This window comes from Anomalospiza imberbis, chromosome 10, assembly GCF_031753505.1.
Source record: "Anomalospiza imberbis isolate Cuckoo-Finch-1a 21T00152 chromosome 10, ASM3175350v1, whole genome shotgun sequence".
Taxonomy (NCBI): Eukaryota; Metazoa; Chordata; class Aves; order Passeriformes; family Viduidae; genus Anomalospiza; species Anomalospiza imberbis.
Genome location: NC_089690.1, coordinates 25,967,754 through 25,991,236, shown reverse-complemented (window position 1 = coordinate 25,991,236; position 23,483 = coordinate 25,967,754). Strand labels below are relative to the sequence as shown.

Sequence of the window (23,483 nt, the reverse complement as noted above, 5' to 3'; positions counted from 1 at the left end):
TGCCTGGAACAGGCAGTGCTGGCCCCGTGGGCGCACTGTGGGATTTGTAGTTTGTGTCAAATAGGAAGAGCTGTGCCTCTGGTGGCATTTAGCTTTGTCTTCTGGTACCCTTGGTTACCTGGGCTGACATACAAGGGTGTGTGTTACACTCTGGTGTGAGAAACCTTCTGGACACAGCCACGTTATATTTCAAAATAGTGTCAGATGCTGCATGGGCTGATGCTTTTCTCGATTTATTCCCTCATTCCTGTGTTCAGGGAGTGGCTGTAAGCTGGTGCCATGTATGGTTGTGCTTCCTGATAGGCTCTGTGGTGTTCATGTTCAGCGAGAAGGATGTCTGCTGTTTAAATGTGGTCTTTTCTTGTGGCCAAAAAAGGACAAACACAACCAAATTTTAAACACATAGGGGTTTTTTATTCAAACAGGAAGATTTGTAGCATCTTTAGGTGAGCAGTGCTACAGCCAGCAGGAAGGAAGTAAACCTTTTTACACTGACAGCCAGTGGCTTCTCTCAGCAGCTCCAGGTTAATTGATGTCCTTGAACACCAAATAAAGTGGATTCCATAGCCCAGCTCAAAAGGCAGTCTCTGGTCTCCCTGGGCTCTTACTCCAAAAAATGCACTGCGAGATTCTCTGCAGAGGAGATCCAGCCTTGGTCCTGTGGAGCCCTAACCAAGGACACTTGGAACTAACAGCAGCTTTTGGGCAGTGGAAGGGCATTCCAAGGAAGTGTGCAAGAAATGGCTGATCACCTGCCACAGCTGAACAGGCTGTGCATGGCATCATTTTTTCTTCTTGTCCAGCAGATCCAACAGGCCTGTGCAGGAGTAATCCCCTCCCTCACTTTCTCCCTGTTCAATGCTTCCCACCAGTTGCTTTTTCCTTCCTTCCTTCCTTCAAGAACATATATGTCATACCTGGGTTATGCTTGTGTAGAGAAGCACGGTAAGGAATCAGATGTGTCAGCCTAAGAAGTATTTCTGTTCTTTTCCCTGTTTTGATCAGGATTCTCTGGGAATGCTGAAACCGAAAGACATGCCGCGTTTTATTCCCTGCCATCCGCGATAGAACGGACTCCCACCAAGTTAGCCACACAGAAAGTTGCCTTTGGCTCTCATGGAAATTCAGCCTTTCAACCCATTGCAGCTAGCTGTAAAATAGTGCCTCAAGGTCAGAGTCCAAGCCCTGCAGAGTCACCAGGAAAATCCTTCCAGCCTATCACCATGAGTTGCAAGATTGTATCAGGTGAATGTTAGTTTACTTACCCAGAGTGCCTCCCCCTGGAGAACAAGAGAGTGAACCAGTTGGACTTGTTCTGTGTCCTTCCCTTGGTTTTCTGCCAGTCTTTGAGCATCAGACAGTAGGAAACTCTAGAATAAGGAGCTAAGCATACTTAGTGTTCAATGAAAAAAAAAAATGGTTCACAACAGATGAAAAGCAGGATGAGAGCTGTTCTCTCTCTATTCTTGAGCGCTTTTAAGTGTGAAATAGATGGTCTTGAAGTGGACTGCACCCACAGAAAGGCCCAGGCAAAAACACATCTTCCATGTGGAATATTTTGTATGTGGAAGAGTCCATTCTTCTCCCCGTTGCTTTCATACAGCTGGCATGGATGAAGAAGAATTTTTTCCTTGATTACTGGGCAAATAATTCGTTTTAAATTTGCAGACTCAAATACACCCTCTTGTGCTTGCCATATTGCATCAGATGGAGCAGCTCTGGTCTTGTCTTCCAAAAGTCCACCTTGTGTTGGATTAAATTGCCAGCTGGCTGCAGTGGGCAGTGTGGCAGCTTCTGAACCAAACATGGCCAAAGTGCTGCTTTGCTCATTTCACTCGTTGTCCCTTCCCTGCCTGGGTGTGATGCCAGTCACTGGATGATGTTTTACATCGGAAAGTGTGAATGCACAGCTCACCATGGCACGTGCTGCGAAGCTGCAAGGTGACCTGTTGCAGCTTTTCATTTTCTGGTGTTCAGGGAGGAGAGGATGAAGCACCAACTATCAGTACATGGGATTTCTGGTGATCTGCTCCCAGATAATTTTTTTAAAGTGTGTCTGGTTTTTTGTTTTGTTTTTTAATTAAATTTCAATATTGTTCCTTGACATCTTGAAACTTTATTCAGGTTGATTTACACTTGAACCTATGCCAAGTGCTTTATTCTTTATAAGCTCTTCTCTTGATCTTTTCCCAAAGCTTCCTAGAAAGCAGGAATTTGGGGGCCATCCTATCTTTCCTAAAGTCCTTGGACTATTCTTTTTTGTTCTTTGCTATTTAAATGTTTCCCTGCTGAACATTTTTCAAAGGTTCTGCTGTCTGCTGAGAAGGGTTACCCCTTTTAGATTTCAAAGCAGTTCATAAGACATGGGGATTTTATTTGTTGACCATTTATGTTCTGTTAATAACTGCCAAGAAAGTAGATTTAAATGCAGGTGAAGCTTGGTGTTTGCTGCTGTCTCTTTTCTCTGATCACTTCCTTGCCAGTCCTTTTCTCTGAATTTCTTGTTTACTTATTAATGCAGCTCTTTTCTTCTCTAGTTTCTCCCTCTTCTGCCCATGTTACCCAGAAGCTGCCCGTTTTACAGATTGATTTCCAGGGTTTCTGCTGTAGTGAGAGCAGTGAAGGGACCAGAACAGTGAGGAACCTGGGTGTTCCTACGGCCTGAGGCTGTTCCACACAGCCTTTTAGGGGAGCTCCTTGGTTCCCACTCTTCAGTGCCTGTTCCTTGGGCTGCACAAGGGCGAGACAGCTCAGCTCTTTCTCCATCTCCTTGGGGGTGCACTGGTCTTGGCAGTGAGAATGATGTAGCTAATATCCCTCAGGATTCAGGGGTGAACCAGATGGCTTCTCAAGTTCCCTTTGAGCCCTGCTTGTCCTGGTAGGCAGAGTGTGTCCAGAGTAGGTATGAGCCATAGTGCTTTCTGTGCCTTTTCCTTCCCTTCTGTCTCCTCTTTCCTTCTCCAAGTCCTGTGACCTCACTTAGGCTGGGAAATGCATCCTCAAAAAATGCTCCTTTTCTAAGCCATTTTCAAAAGTACTACTATTGCCATGTTTTTATGTTCTGACAACATTTACAAGCTAGAAGCATTGGACTTTTTTTCTTAAGGTTCTCCAATATCGACCCCTAGTCCATCTCCGCTACCTCGTACCCCAACGTCCACTCCGGTGCACATGAAGCAAGGCTCTGCCAGCTCAGTCCTCAATAACCCCTATCTTATTGTGGACAAGCCTGGACAGACGGTTGGAGCGGCAGCCACAAGCACAGGTGTGTAGCGTGACCACAGAAGGCAGTGGCTTAGTGTCACCCGTTCAGGTTTGTTCTCCCTTCAGAACGATCAGTACAACTGCAGCGTTTCAGCTCGTGGAGGTGGAAAGTGCTCAGCAGAGAAAGGAGAAGGTGTTGGTTTGCACAGCTGGCCCGTGTGCATGGCTGAGGGCATCCAGGCTTGAGCATTGTGCAGGAAACAGCACAGTGTGAAGCCAAACTCCATTCACAGACACCTCTTCAAAGAGAGCCTGTTCTTTTCAGGTGACAAGGGAAGGGGAGAAAGTGATGTAGACCGTGTTGCACAGCTTTAGACAGAAAGAGTGCACAGGTGGTTGGGTGACAGTGCTGGTGTGGGTGTGGCAAAGAGTATAGAGAGGTTGCAGTGACTGCCAGATCAGCCTTCGGTCCCAGTGTGGGGCACAGTGGATGTGTTGAAATGTAGAGATCCTGGTTACCAGGAGAGCAGCCATGCTGGATTTTGTTACTGTTCTCAGCTTCTAGCTGGTCCAACTCCAGCCGGTTTGGATTCCTCTTTACTGGATTCCCTCAGTGGTGGAAAAGGGATCACAGGGAGGGCTGAACTGCAGGACACAGGTGATGGGTAGAGGACTCAGTCAGTAGTGTTTGTGTTGGGGTGGAGGAAAGGTCCCTCAGAAGTCATTTATTTGTTGTGATATATGGCCAAGAACTGCTGCTGTCTATTTTAACACACACTTGTGTATGTGTGTGCTTCCCAGCATCTCAGCAGGATGCCTGGGGCCGAGTGAGGGAGTGCAGCATCCATGGAACACAAACTGTTTGCTGGGCATGGTTGGAAAGCACAAAAATTCTTTTTACTGATGCGTCCTCCCTTTATCTGAGGGAACACAGCTGTCACGGTCACGTTCATTTTAACTCCGTCACAGAGGGAATTGGTAGGGTAATTGGTAGGAATTGTGTAGCAATATCTGAGTTTTTTAGGTATGTTTTGGGCTTTCTTGGTAACACTGATGCTGTTTCACCAGTAGGGTTTGATTAATTGGGGTTTTTTTGATTGGTTGGGGGATTTCTGCCTCTTGTTTTCTGTTTTTTCACCTCAAGCATGACTGTCTTCTCTGCCTAAGTGGTTTATCATGGTTTGGGTAACTTTTGGGTTCTGACAGGTTTGTATATGGAGGGTAGGATGTGCAGATGCGCCAGACCATTGGGATGTACAAGTGTTAGTGCAGTTTGAGTGCAGTTATTGTTAAAGCTGCAGTTTCCCACCACAGTGGAGATGTACCGAGTGGCCTGGCAGAGACTCCTTGCTGCCTCCCCTGTATCCTGCATGAGTCAGATCACATCAGTGGCAGAGCAGAAAATTGAGAACCTCCCCTCCCCAGACAACTTTGTTGTGGGATCCTCATCAGCAGACCCTGTGTGAGGGTGCAGGAGGGTCTGTGGAACTGACTTTTTGGCAACAGCAGCCAGGCTGGATTGAGCATAATGTGTATTACAGACAAAGTCACTGGGCACTTTTGATAAGGCTGCAGATTTTATTTAAGTAAAGGGGCGAGATCTTCATACTCTGTGAAAGCCAACCTTCCCAAAGGCCTTACTCTCAGAAATGGCTGATCATTTACTTCTAAACTCAAGTGTGGATTGTAGTACAACTGTATGGGACGCTGGTTTTTTGCTTTCACGTGTGTAATCTGTGGCTTTGGTGTCTCTTGAACAAGCAAAACTGCCAAACCAGCCCAACAGCAGCAGTCATGAGGCTGCTGAGGGGCAGCCTTGTGCACACACTGATAAGGCAGGGTAAGTTTACCACTGGACCCTTGTCCAACTTGGGGCCAGGAGAGTGCTGTGGCACGTGTGTCAGTCTGATAATTTTGCAAGAGCATCTGCCGCAGATGACTCTGTGCCTTCACTCCTTGTTTCTGTTTCTTCCTTTACCTTCCTCACTCTGTCCTGTACTCTCGTTACTCCTCACTTTGTCTCTCTCCTTTTTGTGGCCTTTCTTTTTCTTCCTTCTCCAAGCCTTCCTCCATGCCAGTGTCCAAGGCTAGTGTGGGTTCAGGGGGCTTCTGGGCAGCAGAGGACCTTGCACCTGTCCTAATTTCACATCGTTGCACCCGTAGCTGATATCCTCAGCCAGCCAGGAAGGTTCCTGACCATTTGCTTGCAGCACACAGAGCAGTGGGTGGAGAGCACCTTCTCTGGGGCATGGTTCCTGCAGGTGGAAATTTGGTGGTGGATCTATTTTGTGCCCGTGTTGGTTCCTGCTGGTGTACCTGATGCAGAATGCAGATGAAATGAAATGCCCTGTTCCTCGTTAGAAGAGGTTTCATGCGTGCAGTGGCCCTGCTCCCAGCCCTCACCCAGCCTCTGCTTTATTTCCTGCTGTGCAGGGAGCCCGACCAGCAAACTGAGCAGTGTCTGTCAGGCCTCTCACGGGACTGGATCTCCTGTGTCAAAGACCCATGGGAGCAGCTTTGGCACCTCAGCTGTCAAGGTAATGTTCTCATTAGGTGTGTGCTGCCCTTTTAAAGTCCAGCTTCCTTTTTTCTCTTTAGCATTAAAAATTCTGCACTTCAGGCAGGTTCTTGGATTGTCATTGTGTGAAGGTTTACTGTGTAACAGATGGAGCCATACGAGAACATGGTGGTTATACAAGATGATAGTGTCACTTCATGCAGCTCTAACTAGGCTTGCCTGCATATTTGTTAAAGGCACTTCTACTTCTCTGCAAGGAAATCCATGGAGGGCATAGTTCCCCAAACGTTTGATCTTTCAAAAAAGCTCTTCTGTAGCTGCCTTTGATCTTCTTCACGTTATTAGTCACAGAGTAGGATTAAACCAGAGATGCCTACCTCAAAACCTTCGCTCTGTTCATTATTTTTGAACAGCAGCTGTTCCAAGCAGCCTTAAAATAACTCATAGTGGTTTTACAACTGCCTGGATTTAGAAAAATGTTTGTGTAAACAGTGGAGTAACATTTGGATGTGTAAACAAACAGCAATAAATACAGTTCATGCTTCTGATCTGCAAAGTCCAAAAAGTACAGAGCTGAACTGTCTTACATAAAATCTTTCCCTCATCTTGTGCTAGGGATGATATTTCTGGCAGGGAAGTGGCGTCAGCGAGGCTCTGAAAGCAGCTGGTGGGTGTGCTGCTGGAAGCAGGAGCATTTCCCTGTCTCCAAGCCTCAGTATTAAAGCAGGAAATGCTGGGGGAAGGCTTGCCAGTCAGCCTGCAGGGAGCAAATCACTTCACATTTAGAGCTGAGATGTTTCCTATGTCTGCTGGTGAAAAGGTGTCACAGACTTGTCTGAAGCAGTTAGTTTGGAGTGGCATTTTCAGTGTCAGGTGTGCAGCTGGCTAGTCAGATTTTAAAACCCGTGTGCTCAGATGGATTTCACATAACTGTGTTGAAAATAGTCCATTATTCTTTATTTTTCTGATTTGGGACAGTTTTTTGTGAAAAGTTTTTAAGGAGTCAGAGTAGGCACGCATCATTAGTAACAGCTGAATTCTGTATTTCCAGGACATTGAAAACTGAAGATATTTTTAAAAATAACCCATAAAAATCATACTTCTGTAAACAGAAATGTAATTTGATTTATGTCTTCTGGTTGGTGGAGAAGCTGTAATTTTAGGGTTTCTTTAAAGAGAAGAGTGTGCCTTATAGTTCAGTGGGATATTACAGGTTGTGCATAACTCATCACTCTTCATCTCTTCACTGTGTGTCAGTTTTCTGTGTTTATTTTAATGACTTCAGGCTGTGTTTCTGCAGCCAGTCTCAAATGCAGCTGCAGTGGAGAGGACAGGTTGTGCCTCTAGCCTTGTCTTCACATCTTGCATTTGCCACCAGTTGTGCAGCTGTGTGGTGACCCAGAGCAGAAGCCAACCTGTGTGAAAACTAATGTTTCCAGCCACGTGTGTGGCTGGAAGATGCCAGGTACAAGGAAGATGCCAGCAGTTGCAGGACCTGATTTCAGCTCACGATCCAACCCAACAATGGGCCAAGTCGATTGTAAAACCATGGCTTTGGGGTTCACACTGATTGTAAAACAGAGCAATTGCACTGTAACAAACTCCCTCAAATGCACTTGACTTCTCTGCTGGCCTCAGACCCAGAAGTGCCAGGTGCTGATGATGAAATATTTTTTACCTAATGTTTGTTGTTCCTGCCAAATGGTGAGTTCTCTCTGGAAGGATTGTGTGCCACTGCATCGTTCCAGTTAGAGGAGAGCATGAACTCCTCTGAGAGAAGAATTTTCCCCTCTGTAACTTGTTTCTTCTTACACTTCTTCTCTCTCAGAGATTGTGTATAGAATCACAAAATGGTTAAGGTTGGCAGAGACCTCAGAAACTCAGCCAGTCCAACTCAAAGCAGGTCAAATAGAGTAGGTTCCTTGGGAATGTGTCCAATTGGGTTTTGAGTATCTTCAAGGCTGAAGAGTCCCCAGCCTCTGCAACCAACCTGTTGGACTGTTTGGTCACCATCAACAACTACAAGGTTTTCATTATCATTTCCTGTTTCAAGCTGTGCCCATTGACTCTGTCCTTGCATGGTATACTATTGAGTGTTGTCTGGCTTGACCTTCATTACACCTTCCTAGCAGGTATTTGTATGCATTGATAAGATGCCCCTTCAGCCTATTTGAATTTTAAGTGAAATACTTTTATATAAAAAATTGATCAGAGAACATGAGTTGATATTTTTGTCTCTGTATTGCATGGTAAGAAACAGTTACCTGTTGGAGATGTAACTTTCCAACTAAAATTTGGAGATGTAACTGTCCAACTAAAATTTGCTTTGTGGGTTATGTTAAGAAAGTTTGACTCCTTTTACTCAAGTGTTGACTGATTTTTGGAAATAGCCTATTTGCATGGGTAATTTGGCCTGCCCAGATGGTCCATTCTGCCCTTTATTAGGAGTCACTTGTTTTATTTCTTTTATTGGACGTATCATTGATTTTTGCACCATACCTTCTTTTTTGCAGCAGGAGGATCCTCTTTTTGCCACCATGCCACCCCTTTGTCCCATTGGGAGTCATTCCAAGGTGCAAAGCCCCAAATCGGTCACAGGAGGACTGGGAGCTTTTACAAAGGTATCCTTCCTGACTTTTGTGCTGGGACAGGCAGCCCAGTAGTGCCTGAAATCACCATTTCATGCTGACTTGTGCCACAAACCATGGAACTTCAGTGCTTGTAAAACTCTTACTGGAAGCAATGTATCTTGCTGCTAAGGGCTCTGTAGCATCTCTCAAAAATGTGTCTTGTCCTCTTTTCTTTCCCTGTGGCTTTGCTGTACCTGGGATCTTGGCCTTTTTCTTCTGTCCTTTCTGGGGTTCTTTTTTGAATCACTGTTGTGTTCAGGCTGATACTTTGAAGGCTATTTTTTATGGGATGCAGTAGAAGTAAATTGCAATAGATCTGTCAGGAGCTTCTTAAAAAATTATAACCGTGATTTGTGAATCTCAGATGTTACTGCTTCTGACTCTGTTTCCTTAAATGCTACCACATGGAATATAAAATTGTTTCTGTCAATGTTAGATGATCCAAGTAAAAGGTGAAAGAACACTTCCTACCAGTTACAGTACCTACAACAATCTAATAGGAAAAAAAACCCTAAAGAGGCTTTTTTTGTGTTGCTGCTCTTAGAGGTTAGATGTAGAGGAAACATAAAACATTATACACAAGAGAATGTGTGTATGTCAGCTATAATCATTTACAGTGTCTGTAGCTATTGGTTGTAACATTCCAGGACAGAAAATAAAAAACAGGTTCAGAACATGAATTTGAAACTTTAAAGTGTTGTGGCTCCATATGGAGATGGAGGATCTGAAGAAGTCAGGTCTGGCCAGGTCCGTTGTCAGGATGAGTGGTACTTGTAACATCACCAGCAGTTGCTGTGACTCTGTAATTTCCATGACCACCGCTGAAATGGGGACTGCTTTGTCACTATGTCAGTTTGTCACACCACCCCAGTGCTGTGTGGGAGCAGCCCCCCTTGGAGCCGAGTTAGAGTCCCTGTGGTGGTGAGCACCACGTCTGAGTTCAGAGTGTGCCTGCCCTTCCTTGCAGACAGGCTGCTCCCCAGCGATCTTCAGTGGTTGAAGGGGATGCCTTGGAGGGGCTGCCTAGAACAGAGGCTGGACAAGATTCAGAGAATAAAGTGGGTATTTATTGAAGGCACCCTGGGCAGTCAGAAGCCTCCCAGAGGCTGCACCCAAGCTGGACAATGGGCACCAGTTTTTCAGACACTTGTGAGTTTGGTCCATTCACATGTCAGGGGTTAATGCTCCAATTACAGCTTCAGCTAATGAAGTCATTTACCCCCAGTTTGCTCCCCCCAATTCACTTTTGTTTGTACTTTTTGGTGCCTGAGGCTGTGGGGTGTCCTTGGATCTCAGGCCCAGAGGGATTGTTTTGTCTGACCACAGTGTGAAGACAGTAAGGAACACTCTGTATAGAGTTTGGAGTTGTACAGGATTTGGAAAATACCAAAGCTAAAATCCTAAGGCATCCAAGGTGTTGCTGTCCTTGTGACTGTTTGCTGCCCTTGCCCAGGTGATAATCAAGCAGGAGCCCGGGGAGGTGCCGCAGCAGGCGGCGGTGCCGGCGGCGGGCGCGGCGCAGCCCTCGGTGCAGCAGTACGTCACCGTCAAGGGCAGCCACATGCTGGCCCTGTCCCCGCAGAAACCCGTCGTGAGCACCGGCGAGGGGACGGTGCAGTCCAAGGTAAGGGACACCTGGGCATCTCTGGGGTGCTGGGAGGTGTCTCGTGGTGTCACTGCAGCCCTTGGTGCTTTTCCCAGCGGAGCAGGGTCGCTCCTGCCTCGCTCCCAGGTGGCAGCACCATGGGTAGCTGGGTTCCATGAGTGGCTCGTGTCCTGCTTCCATGTAGTGCTTGGCAAGGGAGCAGGCTGAGCGGGCACTGTTGCATTTTATTGTATACGGGGACATTGCCCACTTCTGTCCAAGCTCTTGCAACAGTGGGGTGCACGTGCTTTTGGACTCTCAACACAGAATGCTGGCTGCCATCAGCAGCTCTTGCTGAAACTCATCCAGATCTTTCTGTAAGAGAAGGTGAATTCATTACTACAAGTGCAGGCCTGCAACATAAGAGAACAACACAAATAGGGAGCAAGGCAGAGGCTAGGATTAGGTGAAAGCAGTCCTACTTGAGTGGTAACCCAAGCATTTTACTGTAGGAGCTGTGCCAATGCAGTCTTGCTTTGACAGGAGTGACATAGCTTCTGAGAAGGCACAGTGCAGTGACAAGATGACAGATGTGTCAGAAATTGTCTCCATTCTTGCCTCTTTCCATTGTGGACAGAGTCAAATGATGTGCCAGGCACTAGAGATTACATCCAGAACTTCCACGTCTGCATAAGTAAACACTTTGTTTGCATTTGCAACATTTCCTTGTTCTTTTTGCTGCCTTTCTTGCCTGTTTGAGCAGGTATGCAAAAACTCCTATTCCACTGCAGTTATCATTAACACATAAAATTGGAGCACTTTGTTGGTTCTGCTTTGAGGCCATAATTTTCCCAGGCAATCTGTTCCCATGGATGTGTTGAAACTAAATTTCTACATTTCTTTAATTCACCAAGGCAAGCTTTATCTTCAGCTGGAATTAAGCTATTGCTTATAAATGAGAAAAAAAGGAATTGCCATGTAATTTGGGTGAACTTAATCTTTTGTGGGTGCGCTGAGATCCTGACTGGGTTTAACAGTTTATCGTTTTACTTGGGATTGGCCTCTTGCCGATTTAATTTTGTCCTGAAGGAAGAGCTTCTGTTCGTGACCAGGCACGTCCTGAAATGTCTGGAGATGGAGGTGGCGTAGCCGCCAGGATTCCCAGGATGCTGTGGCCAGCAGGGCCCCATCCCATCCCTGTTTGTTGCAGGTTGTTGGTGTTCCCGTTGGTTCTGCGCTGCAGTCGACGGTGAAACAAGCGGTGGCGATAAGTGGTGGTCAGATCCTTGTGGCAAAGTCCAGCTCCTCGGTGGCAAAGGCTGTTGGCTCGAAGCAGGTTGTGACTCAAGGTGTAGCCAAAGCCATCGTGAGTGGAGGTGGAGGGACAATTGTGGCTCAGCCCGTACAGACTATAACCAAGGCACAAGTTTCTTCCACAGGGGCTCTGAAAAGTACATCTCAAGGCTCAGGTAGAGTGATTTTACATCCTGTTAACAGCTAGTGATGGGTCTATAATGATGTATTCAACTGCAAAATAACTGTGTGTGATTGAAAAATTGGGAAGTGAGTAGAGAGCTCTCTGGAAAATTCAGGCTGAGATTAATAACAAAGAAAATGTTAATTCATTATCGTAAGGGGGAAGAAGGAGCACAAGTGCTTTAAAACATGCAGTGTTCTGGGAGTGGAGACCAGATGGATACACTGGGGAATGTGCAGGAGACCTTGTAGACTTTCATGGAGCCAGGTCTCACATTTTGGCCTAGCATTATGGTCCTTTCTTTCCCCATGAATCCAGCCAGCCAGAGCCAGTGTCCCTATTTCATCCCCATGTCTTGCCCAGTGCTTACAGGTACAGGAGTATGGGCAGAAGCCCTCTGTGTGGTGCCTGGGGCTGCAGGAAGGCTGCAGACCCCACAGCCGTGCTGCTTCGGCCTGCAGCCGCAAGTGGGACTGCATGCAGAGAGATTTTTTCCAGAGCTATTAAAAAATGTGTCTGTGCATTGCTGGTGGAGTTAATCTGCAGTTAGAGCAGGTAAGTAGGGATTACTGAGGGCTGGTTGCATGTCACTGAGTCCTTCCATCCTGTGCAGATTTCAGTGCATACTACTTTCTGCAAGCAGCTGGTTTATTCCTTTTTATTCTCTCTTTCTAGTGATGGCTACACTGCAGTTACCAGCCACCAACCTGGCAAACTTGGCAAACTTACCACCAGGCACCAAGCTGTACCTCACCACCAACAGCAAGAACCCTTCTGGGAAAGGAAAACTGCTGCTGATACCCCAAGGAGCCATACTGCGAGCCACAAATAATGCTAGTTAGTCTTGCAGGGAAATCTAATGAGTTAAATAATGTAATCACTGCATAATTAATATGTTTGGCATTTTTGCTAGAAAGCATCCTGGTGCTGTGGAAGTCAGTAATGGGATAGAGTTTCTTTGTTCACAACAACCCATATGTGGTGCTTTTTAAGGCTGAGATCTCACAAGTGGCTTTTGTTCTCAGTGAAACTGCTTTTCATGCTGTGCTCTCAGTGCAGAAATGGTGTTTTGGTTAATAGGCCTATGAATGGAACTCCCAGTGTAACACCTGCAGCTGGGGCAGTCCAACTTTGATGAGCTCATTGGCAGCAAGGAAGATCAGATACTTGTGATGTTTATGACAGCCATGAATATTTTTTTACCCTTGTTTCTTAATGAGAGACTGCAAAAAGTCACTGTTCAGGCTGTTCCTTCTGGAGACAGCAATATCAAAGTGTCACTGCAAATTACCACTGCTTGGTATCCATGATCTGTTAATTATGTTAACAAAATTGCACTGACAGTCAGTGAAATTAAAATTAAGAAGCCAGTGAGATTCAGAGTGTTTCCACTCTGCAGCAGAGCTTTTGCTGCAGATCCGTGACCTGCAAAAGAGTGATGAAAAGATTGTTCTTTTGTTGGACAGCATTTTCATTTCATAGAAAGTTCAAAACAGCCTGAAATGAGCTTTGCTTGTCCACCAGCCCTCCTTATCTCCCCAACAGCTCCTCTTGTTCATGGCATTATCTGAGCTGTAAGAGAGCACAGCAGCATAGCTGAACTCTTCTTTACTGAATGATAACGTTACTTGACTGCAAAACACGTGGCACCAAATTTCTGGCAAAGCCTTTTCAAGTACTTGTATGCACAGGGATGCATCAGCAGCTGGCACTGTCTGGTTACCAAAGGGTTTTTCCTCTGGTTACAGGTCTTCAGTCTGGTTCTTCTACGAATAGTGGAGGAGGAGGAGGAGGAGGTGGAACCCAAAGCACAAGCAGTAACTTGTCACAGCACCTCACCTATACATCCTACATCCTGAAGCAGACACCCCAGGTCAGTGGCATGTCTCAGTGGAAGCACATTGGCATTTCAGGCTGCAGGGCTGTTAGGTGGATGTCCTGTGGTTCTGTACAATGTGAAATATTCTGAGACTCTGGCGTCTGGGTCTTACTTGACTTTTCTCCTGCTCTGCTTCCATTAGAAGGTGTTCTGCAGCAAGAAGGCTGCATCCAGCTCTTAGTGCAGGAGTATCCAGTGTAGTTAGCAGTGCTTTGTTTCAGAAGATGAAATGTTGTGGCTACATTACAGCCACAAACTTTTATCTGTCATTGACACTCCTAGACTTCTGTTGACTCTTAACTGTGTTTCAAAGTGCTGACCTCCCTGATTTCTTTTTGGAGCAGGGCACCTTTCTGGTTGGCCAGCCTTCACCCCAGGGCTCTGGGAAGCAGCTGACTCCAGCATCGGTTGTTCAGGGCAGTGTAGGAGTTGGAGCATCTTCCACACAAGGACAAGCCCTAAAAGTGATAACTGGACAGAAAACAGCTCTGTTTACACAGGTAATGTGCAACTGATGTGTTTCTCTCTTACTAGTTTTGTCAGATAAAGTACAGGAACCACAGCCACACATTATTGAGAGCATTTCCTTTCGTAGTTGGTTTGATGTGGGGTTTTGTGCAATTGTGGTGCTGGCTGTACCACAATGAGGAAAGCACACAAAGGCTTACTTTCATCAGACTACAGATTTCCAGCTCTCTCTCCTCAGAGGGAGTCAGCTTGCAATCAGTGTAACCTTGGGGTTGCTGCTTTGTAAATGAGCTGTGGGATTCTTAGTGAAATGGAATTGGAAAAGTGAATAGAGTCAGGTGCAAAAACGTAGTTAAATACTTGAACTTTAGAAATGGGTCACCTGCTAAAGCTCTTAAAAATCTTTGGGTTTGGTACCTCTCAGAGATCCTTCTTTTAAAAAGTACCAAGTAGTCTCTATGAAATTCAAATGCCCTAAGAGTTCTTGCAATTGATTATCCAAAAGTCAAGATTGGTAGACGTATATTTGCAAAGTCAACACTTTACAAAGTTGATTTCTGAGGTGATCATTTTGTTTCAGCAATTATTGCCAGAATTTGATTTTTTTCAAAAGTATTTTGAAAATATTTCCTGATAATATAGAAAGCATTTCTCATTTGTTTTGTTGTTGTCATTCTATTTTGATTTGTGTTTTTAAAATAATTTAAAACCCTAACTAATATTCTGTTTTCCTTATGCTGCATTCTTTCTCAAAGGCTACATCCACTGGACAGACATCACTGGTGAAAATATCAGATGGGTCTATAAAATCAGTGCCTGCCTCATCCCAGCTCTCCAAACCTGGCACCACTGTGCTGAGAGTATCAGGGGGTGTCATCACCACAGCTGCTGCTCCTGCCGTGGCCCTCCCCACAAATGGGGTGGCCCAGGTGAGAAACAGCACTGCCAGTGTTCTCTAATGCAGTGCTTGCACTCTTGCTGCAGTCCCAGGAGAGGACTTGTACTGCTTTTCTCCCCTGTAGGCGTTCTCAGCTTGCTGGTGGGACTGCTGTTCCTTGCACCAAGCAGCTCTAATCGGCCCCTGGTGCTGCTGAGGGCACAGGCCCTGCCCAGCGCTCGGTGCCCGAGCTGCTGGCAGCGCCTGCGGGCCCTGGCAGCGCCTGCGGGCCCTGGCTGTGTGCAGAGGCTGGCACTGCCCTCCACCCAGGGCAGCTGTGGCACCGCAGCCTGGCAAGGGGCTGCTCTGGCATGGAGGGAGGCAGCACACAGAATGTTTGCATTCCTAAAGTGAATGCCCTTGTGAGTGGATGCAGCCATGGATCCAACTGATGCAGGCTGTCCGCTGGAGTGGAGCTGCAGTGCATGGAGAGGGGAGGAGGCAGCAAAATGAAGAGTGTGGAATTCACTCTGAGCCTGTTTCTGTGAGCTCCTAATCTGTGCCTCCCAAATGTCTGTGGAGAGTTGCTGCCATGCTGCCACAACCTCCATTCTGTATGTGCCATCGTTGTGTATGTGCTTTTGGATATGAGCTCAAGAATCTCTTGCTTCCTAACAACAATTGATAGATAAAAAGTTGGGTTTGCTACTTTTATTTCTTACATTTCCTTGTGCTTATTTTTGAACCACCTGTGACATGAAAAAGGATTTGTTATCCCTCTCTGCGTCTTATGCAGCAAACAGATAATGCAGCTTCCAGTTCATCATCTTCTGGAACTCCTGCAGCAAAGACACCTGGACAGCAGCACCAAATCTGTGTAAGCCAGAGCCAGGCTGCTTCATCAGTAGTGAATAAGACTGCGTCTTCCAGTGTTGTAAGTGTTGCTTCCTTGATGACTACAGCAACACCTGTGGCAGGAAAAGCTACAGTATCAGGTATTAAACTCCCTTCACACCTTTCCCAGAAAAGTTAGAATCCAGGTGTGAGTTCGTACCTGTCTTCACTGTAAATGGAAGAATTTAATCACCTGTATCTGCAAGTGTGTGAAAGTCATGCTTTCTAAAACATCTTACTAGCATAACTTTTGGCTTAGCCAAGGAAATTCCTAATAATTTGGCATCCTTTTGGCATTGACTGTATCTGTTACAGATAACAGCACAAGTTGCCCTTTGGTATAGGAGAGGGATTTTAGTTTTCATGCCAGGTTTTCACTAGAGGATGCATTTTGCAGGTCAGAAGCAGAGTGTGTCACTATTATGATACCAGCAGTACTACAGACTAGATTAGTTTGTGAAAGTGAAACTCCACTGTACACAGAGAATGAGCAGAATTTGTCTCTGAGGCTTTGCGTCTGCTCTGTTGGGATTGAAAAGGAGAGAGATGTTGATTAGAGGGAACTGGAGCCTTTGAAGTTAGAATTCATTAAGTACAGTGAACTAGGCTGGATGTGGATCATTCAAGGTAATAAAAATGAGGTAATAAAAATGGGCTGCCCTTATGTAGAGGGGAGTTCTCCTTATTTAGTTTTATTGTATTTCCTTCATCTTTCATGTCAGGGAGAGCAAATACAGCAGGTCTGAGAGTTATGAGCTAAAACTGGAAATTTTTGTTTAGATTAATTTACCTGCTGGCATGTTCTGTTCACTTGGAGTGATTCTTATGAAGTGAAAGCAGAGTAAAAATACAGAAAAGAGAAAATAAGTGACACTGAGCTCATCTGACAGTGTCTTTTTGAAGCAGTTCTTCTTGTTTCCTTTCTACTCAGACTTAAACTTCTCTTTTCTCACGGGTATATTTTACCCAGAGCTTGAAAATAAGCAGCATAGACTGCTAAGATTGACAGAATCCTGCAGGAAGCAATTCAGTATTTTTCTCTTTGCAAGGAAAGTACCCAGGTGGGGTTTTTGAGGAAATAAGCCATTAGTATGGCTTAGCCATTAGTATAGCTTTCAGATTAAAACTCCCATTTACGTGCAAGAATGCTGTCTAGATTTTCTTTTGGGGTTTTTTTATAACCCAAGGCATAGACTTCATGGTGGAAAACTCTTTCTTCAAGAATCTCAGAAGGAACAGTAGCTATAAAACAGTTACTTCAATGTAATAACAAAACAAAACTCAGAACTGTTAAAATTCTCAACATTTGTGCTTTTAAAGGCAACTTTTTGAAAAGGATTTCAGACTTCCCCTTGATTTGTATCAAGCAATGTCTCCCACCCACCAGGCTGATAGGATTTGTTGAAAAGGTCCCTTTTTAACAGCCTTGCTGTTGGGTCCCTTGCTGTCCTACCCTGCCTCATCAGTGTGTCCCACACAAAGGAGTGGGTAGCACTAGGTGAGCCTTCTTGCCTGGAGGTGAAAGCCCAACTGACTAGTGCTGGGCATCCTTAAAAACCAAGAAAAACCAAGACATCTTCACCAGAACTTGCATGTTTAGTACTTGGAATGCAGCTGTGTTTCACTACTACTGCTGCTACTAATAATAATGTCAAAACAAATCATAGTTACAAAATTGCCATGGTGAAACGAAGAAGTTCATTGTTGTCAATGTTTTAAAATAGAAGCCTGCTAAATTTCCACAATCTGAAGAAAAGTTAGCTACAGATTGAATACGAATACATGGAAAATAGCCAGTTTACCAGTAGAAAGGAGGGACCTAGGCCCAAACTACACTGTTACAGTGCTGGCTGTGGTGCCTTGGGGTATTACCACAGGGAGATGACATCTTGTGGAGGAGAGAGCTGGCAGACAGGTGATGGGCACTCCTCACCTGAGGGACTGTGGCACACCTTGGAGTCGTGCTGATTTCTCCTGAAGTTACTGAGTGCTGCCATTGACAATGCTACTCATGTCTGAATGTTCTGCTTGTTCCTTTGGCCTTGACTAAAATCAGGGATTTAGTTCAGTCTCCAGTTTAATGTACTTCCCAGCCTGTTTAGCCATCCTTATGGGTGTGTTCAGTGCACGTTGCAGAGAGACTCAAAACACTCAGTCCTTTGTCAGACCTGCTGCACAGCAGCCTTGGGCTTGTCCCACAGTTGGAACAGGGTTGATTTTGCCCTGATGACTGCAGTGGATGCTGCTAAGCTGAACTGCAGAGGGGTGAGTGGCACCGGGATACCTCCCTGAGAGCAGCTGTGTGAGTACAACAGAGCTGTAGTTCACTGGCTTACCACAGCCTTGAGCACAAGTCTGGTCCTGACAAGAGTGTTATACTCTGCTGAGCCTGCTCCAATTGAAAGGTTTCTTACATCAGCTTTTGCTTAAGATTCCTTAGGTAATGAGGAGATTTGCTTTACAACTTTCAGAGTGCTGTGCAGCGTGTAAGAGTGTGCGCTCTGCGGTGCAGCACTACAGCGTTTGAGCCATCGCTTGTGTCAGTGGAAACTCGTCCTGACAGCTCACCCAGCTGAGGCTTGTTAAGAGGCTGGCAGTGCTAGGTTACATGCCATCCTGCTTCAAGCAGAAAGGGAGAGAAGTAGCTGGAGATAAACTAACTGGTGTGTTTTATTTAACATTTTGTCTTCCGTTCTTCTTGCAGGGTTGCTAAAAATCCACTCAAATCAGTCTAGTCCACAGCAGGCTGTTCTGACAGTTCCCAGCCAGCTTAAACAGCTCGGTGTAAACACAGCTTCTGGAGGTGTTCAGACAATACTCATGCCTATGAACAAAGGTAAAGGGCAGAGGAGGATGACACATGGTGTTTGAAAATCTCCTTTGACACAGGGTAGCACTTGGTCACTGTTGGCATACATGGTCCATGGAAGTAGAGATAGAAGAAATTGTAGCAAGGAATTCATCCGTAAACTATGTGCTGCAAAAGGAGTGTGTTGCTTCTGAAAATGTTAATTTGTTGAAGTGTACGAAATGTGATTTTTTTTTCCTTCTTTGTTGCCCCCCTCCCTTTTTTTTTCTGTTCATCTCCAGTGCTACAGTCACTTTCTACCAGCAAAGTTTCAGCAGTTTCAGCAGTCACAGCAGCAAGTACAGTTGTCCCAAGTCCCTCCACGGCATCCATTGCCAAAGGTAAAAAGGGATTTCTTAGTAAGACAAGTAGTAAAAAAAAAGCTGGTGCTTCTTTATGCAAGTGGCCTGACTATTAGACTCCATGACTGTGGGTTCCTTTATTTCCATTATTAATAGAGTTTGAATCAAGTTAAAATGACACCTGGGAACTAGGAATTTAACAGTGACTTCCCCCTCAACAAATCCCACAGCGTAGACGAGAATGGAGAAAAATGCGAATGTTCTAGAAGGCTACAAGGAGTACCTTAAACATTCATTGTTTCAGTCCATATTTGCAGAACTGCATAAAGCAGCAAAAAAGTATTACATAAAGTATTCAGCCCCAGATCCTGCTGTTCTCAGCCAGATGCACTTGAATTTCCAGGAGCTCTAGATGCAGACAGCACGTGCACACAGTGGGGAAAAGATACACACAATCCTTCCCAGAATAAAGCATGGCGTAGAGTTGACACACTTGAAGTCCAGTTCTGGCACAACTGTCATATGTCTCTCCATCCCAGCTGCCTGACCAGACTGCCTGGTTATTTGGGTTCAACACATCTCTCTTTGCTTCTGTCTCACCAGAGTTTGTCCTAGACGTGAGAAAGTTCACATGTCAGAATCAGTGATGTGTTCAAAGAAGGTGTCGCTTAGAAAGGTCACTTCTTGTTAAAACTTGGTAGCTTTCTATCCAGCTGTTTGTTTGCAGACTGGCCAGGCAGTTCAGTTTAGATCGGCCAGTCATATGCAACACAGCAGCAATTGATTATGCAGGTTCCTGACAAGGAGGAGATGTGAGCATGTGGAGATTTGTGGGGGAAACATGTTCTGGTAGGTCTCTTTCAGCAAAATTGAAAGTCAAATTTGTTCATGCTTAGCAATGAGAATGCAAACAATAAATGAAGGGATGTTAAGACCTTTAGTCTCACAAGACTGTCTGGTACTTCTATCAAACTGGCTGTACTTTTTGTCTTAAAATTTGTTCTGTTTCTTTGAAGTTAAGATGGAGCCTGATTCAACAGGACAAAACTGCAGTTCTGTGGGTACCCAAGAAGGCCAAGCATCAGTTAAAACAGAAGAGAGCTCTGAACTTGGGAATTACCTTATCAAGTAATTGTTCATTTCTCTATAAGGATTCCTGATCTTTGAAGTGCTGGGGGAATGGAGACAGTTCTAGGGATGCATGCAGTAGTGTTACTTTGACCTAGAAATACGTTATAAAATCTGTCCCATACACTGCTGTATCTGTACCAATCCTGTTGGGTGGCATTTGTTTCAGGCAGTGTTGCAGTGTTTTATTTGTGAATGGATTTGTATGCACGGTTCATGAAAGAGGAAAAAATGATTTGAAGATGTGCAGTTGTTTTGGGCTTTGTTAAAATGACACGCTGCTAAAATCTCTTTATCATCCTCTGCTTGTAGAAGTCCCCGTGCCATTGCGTGTCCTTAGTCAGGTCACACTGCCCAGTGAAATGCAGCTCTGAGAAGGGGCATCTTAAATAAGTAGAACTATTCATCTTCTAGAATCTCAAGTCTTGTTAAGCTCATATACTTGTGTAATTGCTTAGTATGAGGGCTGCTTTGCTTCAGAATTAGAATTAAATAATAATGAGTATTCGATCACTGGGTGTTGTGAAACCCAGTGCCTTGTTTGTGATGCTTTTGCAAGTACTTGTTAGTGTTTTTTCACCAGAACTCAGACTGCAGAATTTTTCTGCATATTTCTTGCAGTGTGTAGGGTGTCTCTTCTGCTCTTCATTCCTACAACTTCCCTGTCTCTGTGTTTTGTAAAGTTTTGTTGTCTCAGTGTATTCCTGCAGACACTACCCTGATGGAGAGTGTGTGTAAGAGACAGAAATAAATCTTCAGTCACTACACACTGAAAATTACCTTAGTTATAACTATTGGAAAATACAGTTCCTGCCAGTTTAAGTCAAGTCCCATAAACACAAAGTTTCCCATGTTTCCTATGGGGACAACCTGCACTGGTTACCCCTCAAAGTAATGTTGCAGCTTGCGAGATAATGCAGGGATTTTCTCCGAGCATGTCTTCAGTTTCTTCCGCCTGACAAATGCAGCTTCAGATGTGGACACTTCGGCAAGAGGAAGGGTTGTTTGAAATACCTTCTCTGATTTGGGGTGTAACAGTTTATCCTCACACTGCTATTTATAATGCCTTTGGGCTAAAGACGTTAAACCATGCACTGCTTTTGAAACCTTTTGCATCTGATTCATTGCTTCCTACAGCAATCTTCACTGTGATTCTTTTTATCCATTGCAGCATAGAATATTTGGAGAACATCCAGCAGCTTTTAACAGCAATAGTGAAGAAGGTTCCATTAATCGCTGAAAAAAGTAAGCAGTAAATGAAAAGGCTTTGCTCTGTATTGTCAGTGTATCAACAGAATGCCTTGCATACTCTGTAGCCACAGAAGTTATTAAAGAGTGGAATGAAATTAAGCCCTTCTCCTAGAGAGTTTACCCCAGGGGTTATTCTGAAGATGCTTAGAATTAGGTTCTTCCAGTAAAGTCAAATATGTTGTTAGCAGTTAAAATCTTTAATCTGTTTTTTTTTTTTTCATTAGAAACAGATTGTATTTCATCACATAATGGTTGCAAGCAGGTGGTCTTTTTCCTGGTTTGTCCTTAATGGATTTGCTTTTTTCTTTTTTTAAATTTAAAACTAGGATTACATCAAGCTGGCAAATACAGTAACGTAGCTCAACACTGAAATGTGTTTGTTATTGTGGTTTTTGCCTTCTTTTTTAAACATAAGGGGATAATTTGCAGAGAAACAGTTAATTGTTGTGTGGTACTTTATTATTTCATTCCTCTACTCGTGTACATAACTGAAAATGTATCAGCTTTCCCTGGTAACTAATGCACTTTGAAGGAGTGGTCCTGGAGTCTGGGTAGAGCAGAGGCAGCAAAGAAGGAGTGAGACACACGGGAAAGCTTTCATCACTTACAGCTCTCATGCTTTTGCCAAGAAACCTTCTCACTGTTGTTTCATTTTCATGTTGTAATTTGTTTGGAAAAAAAATCCAGTTTTCCAAAGGAAAAGACTTTGAGTAGTAAAGCAGACTTACAGGTCTACATAATAGAGTTTTGGGTGGTGGGAAGAGGCTCAAAACAGCGCATAGCTACAGGTTCTGTGTATATGACCAGGAGAGAGGCTGGTTTTGCATTCAAAAACCAGTGTCAGTCTCTCTTGGAGAGAGCACAGCATTTGTAAGAGTTGGTTGCAGTCATTGAGCCTGTGAGCATGGAATGCATTTCCCTCTTCCTATTTGATATAGAACATCAAACCCAGAATGCATCTTACTCCACTTACTGAAAATTTAATAGAGTTTTTGATTTTGTGGTTTTGTAGGTGAGGATGTAAGCTCTTTTTGTGCCAGTTCAGTGGAACAGTATTACAGCTGGAACATTGGGAAGAGGAGGGCAGCCGAGGTAATTCTCTCCTCCAATGTTTCATAAGCAGTCACTAGAAGCACAAGGATTACTGAATTGTAGAACTTGCCTTGTTGTTTTCTGATTTGTTTTCTGAATAAATCTGTTATTGTAAGTGGCAGCATTCCTTACTGCATGGTGCACTGACTTGTGTTCAGACAGTGATCAAGTTTATTGTTCACAGGCTTTCTCAAGCAGAAAGGATGCTGAAGGTCATTTTTCAGTTTATTTATAGTAAGATGGTTTTTGAAGCATTTTAAAACTATAAATTTTTTCAGACTGGTAGTACTTTATTCTCACCTCTACTCTGTGGCATGTTGCAGTCAAGGGAATTTTCCCCAGTATACTTCATCTGTCTTGTTATGGGATTGTGTCTGCATTCTGTAGGATGAGAATTGAGTGATCTAACATAAGCAGTACTACTGCTGAAATAGATTGTCAGGTCACCAAAGATAAATATTTCAGTTAACCTGCACCTTTTGTGTTGTAGTTTCCCTGTATTTCTTCATAGCTTTGCCATCTTGCTGTGGAGTTTTACAGGGAAGATGTTAACACTGAAGTAGATCTTCTGCTGTTGCCAGCTTAAACAATCACCAAAGTTTAACCACATTTTAAGGACACATTTCACTCTAGTGGATTCTTGCACCATGCTATCTTTGGTGTTACGTGGGAGATGAAACATTTCAAGACAGATGTGACTAGGCCCCTGGAAATGTCTGTCCCTTCTCTTGAGATTTTTTTTTTGGATGATAAAGTTTAAATGACGTGTCAGAAGTCACTCTAACTCCTGAGAAAGTCATATTCCTTTTCTGTTTGCCTTGCAACCTGGATTATGGCTCATGGCTGTAAGCTAACCATAAATGTTATAGCCAGTGTGATGAGCTTTCTCTTTGGTTGGTCACAGTGGCAGCGAGCAATGACAGTGAGAAAGATCCTCCAGGAAATTGTAGAGAAGCACCCCAGGTTTCACAGTATCACCCCCGTGAAAACAAAGCACGTGGTGCACTGGTGTCGGTGCCATGGCTACACTCCCCCTGACCCCGAGACCCTGCGGAACGAGGAGGACTCCATTGAGGACGTGCTGACACAGATAGACAGTGAGCCAGGTGAGTGTGGAGGCACAGGGAGCTCCTTTCTGCCAAAGGCACTGTTCGTTAAATGCCTTTGTAGAGGCACATCTGGGAAGGGGATTCTTACTTTCTTTGTTTTCACTTACTTCACTCCAGAGTAACAAAACTTGGAGAAGGTAAGGGCAGGCCTACAAGTGGGGCTGTCCTTTGTCCCTATCAGTCCTGATGTTTTTCTGGGGCTTCTCTTGGTTTTTATTGTG

The 23,483-nt window shown here is 44.5% G+C and overlaps 1 protein-coding gene across 6 annotated transcripts in view; it reads left to right on the top strand.

The window, feature by feature from the left end:
* The window catches only part of YEATS2 (YEATS domain containing 2), a 47,023-nt gene that overhangs the window by 14,934 nt on the left and 8,606 nt on the right, over positions 1-23,483 (top strand). Inside the window, exons 10-26 of one of the 6 annotated variants that reach the window (XM_068201351.1) lie at positions 1,006-1,245; positions 3,107-3,265; positions 5,638-5,741; positions 8,236-8,343; positions 9,806-9,976; positions 11,148-11,406; positions 12,090-12,251; positions 13,163-13,287; positions 13,638-13,793; positions 14,517-14,690; positions 15,435-15,633; positions 18,237-18,368; positions 18,623-18,721; positions 19,699-19,810; positions 20,982-21,055; positions 22,074-22,153; positions 23,058-23,259. In XM_068201351.1, coding sequence (XP_068057452.1) covers positions 1,006-1,245; positions 3,107-3,265; positions 5,638-5,741; positions 8,236-8,343; positions 9,806-9,976; positions 11,148-11,406; positions 12,090-12,251; positions 13,163-13,287; positions 13,638-13,793; positions 14,517-14,690; positions 15,435-15,633; positions 18,237-18,368; positions 18,623-18,721; positions 19,699-19,810; positions 20,982-21,055; positions 22,074-22,153; positions 23,058-23,259 — 2,556 coding nt within the window. Of the gene's footprint in view, positions 1-1,005; positions 1,246-3,106; positions 3,266-5,637; positions 5,742-8,235; positions 8,344-9,805; positions 9,977-11,147; positions 11,407-12,089; positions 12,252-13,162; positions 13,288-13,637; positions 13,794-14,516; positions 14,691-15,434; positions 15,634-18,236; positions 18,369-18,622; positions 18,722-19,698; positions 19,811-20,981; positions 21,056-22,073; positions 22,154-23,057; positions 23,260-23,483 lie in introns of those variants that run through there. The other 5 variants (XM_068201353.1, XM_068201352.1, XR_011002770.1 and 2 more) reach the window with 5 other exon arrangements.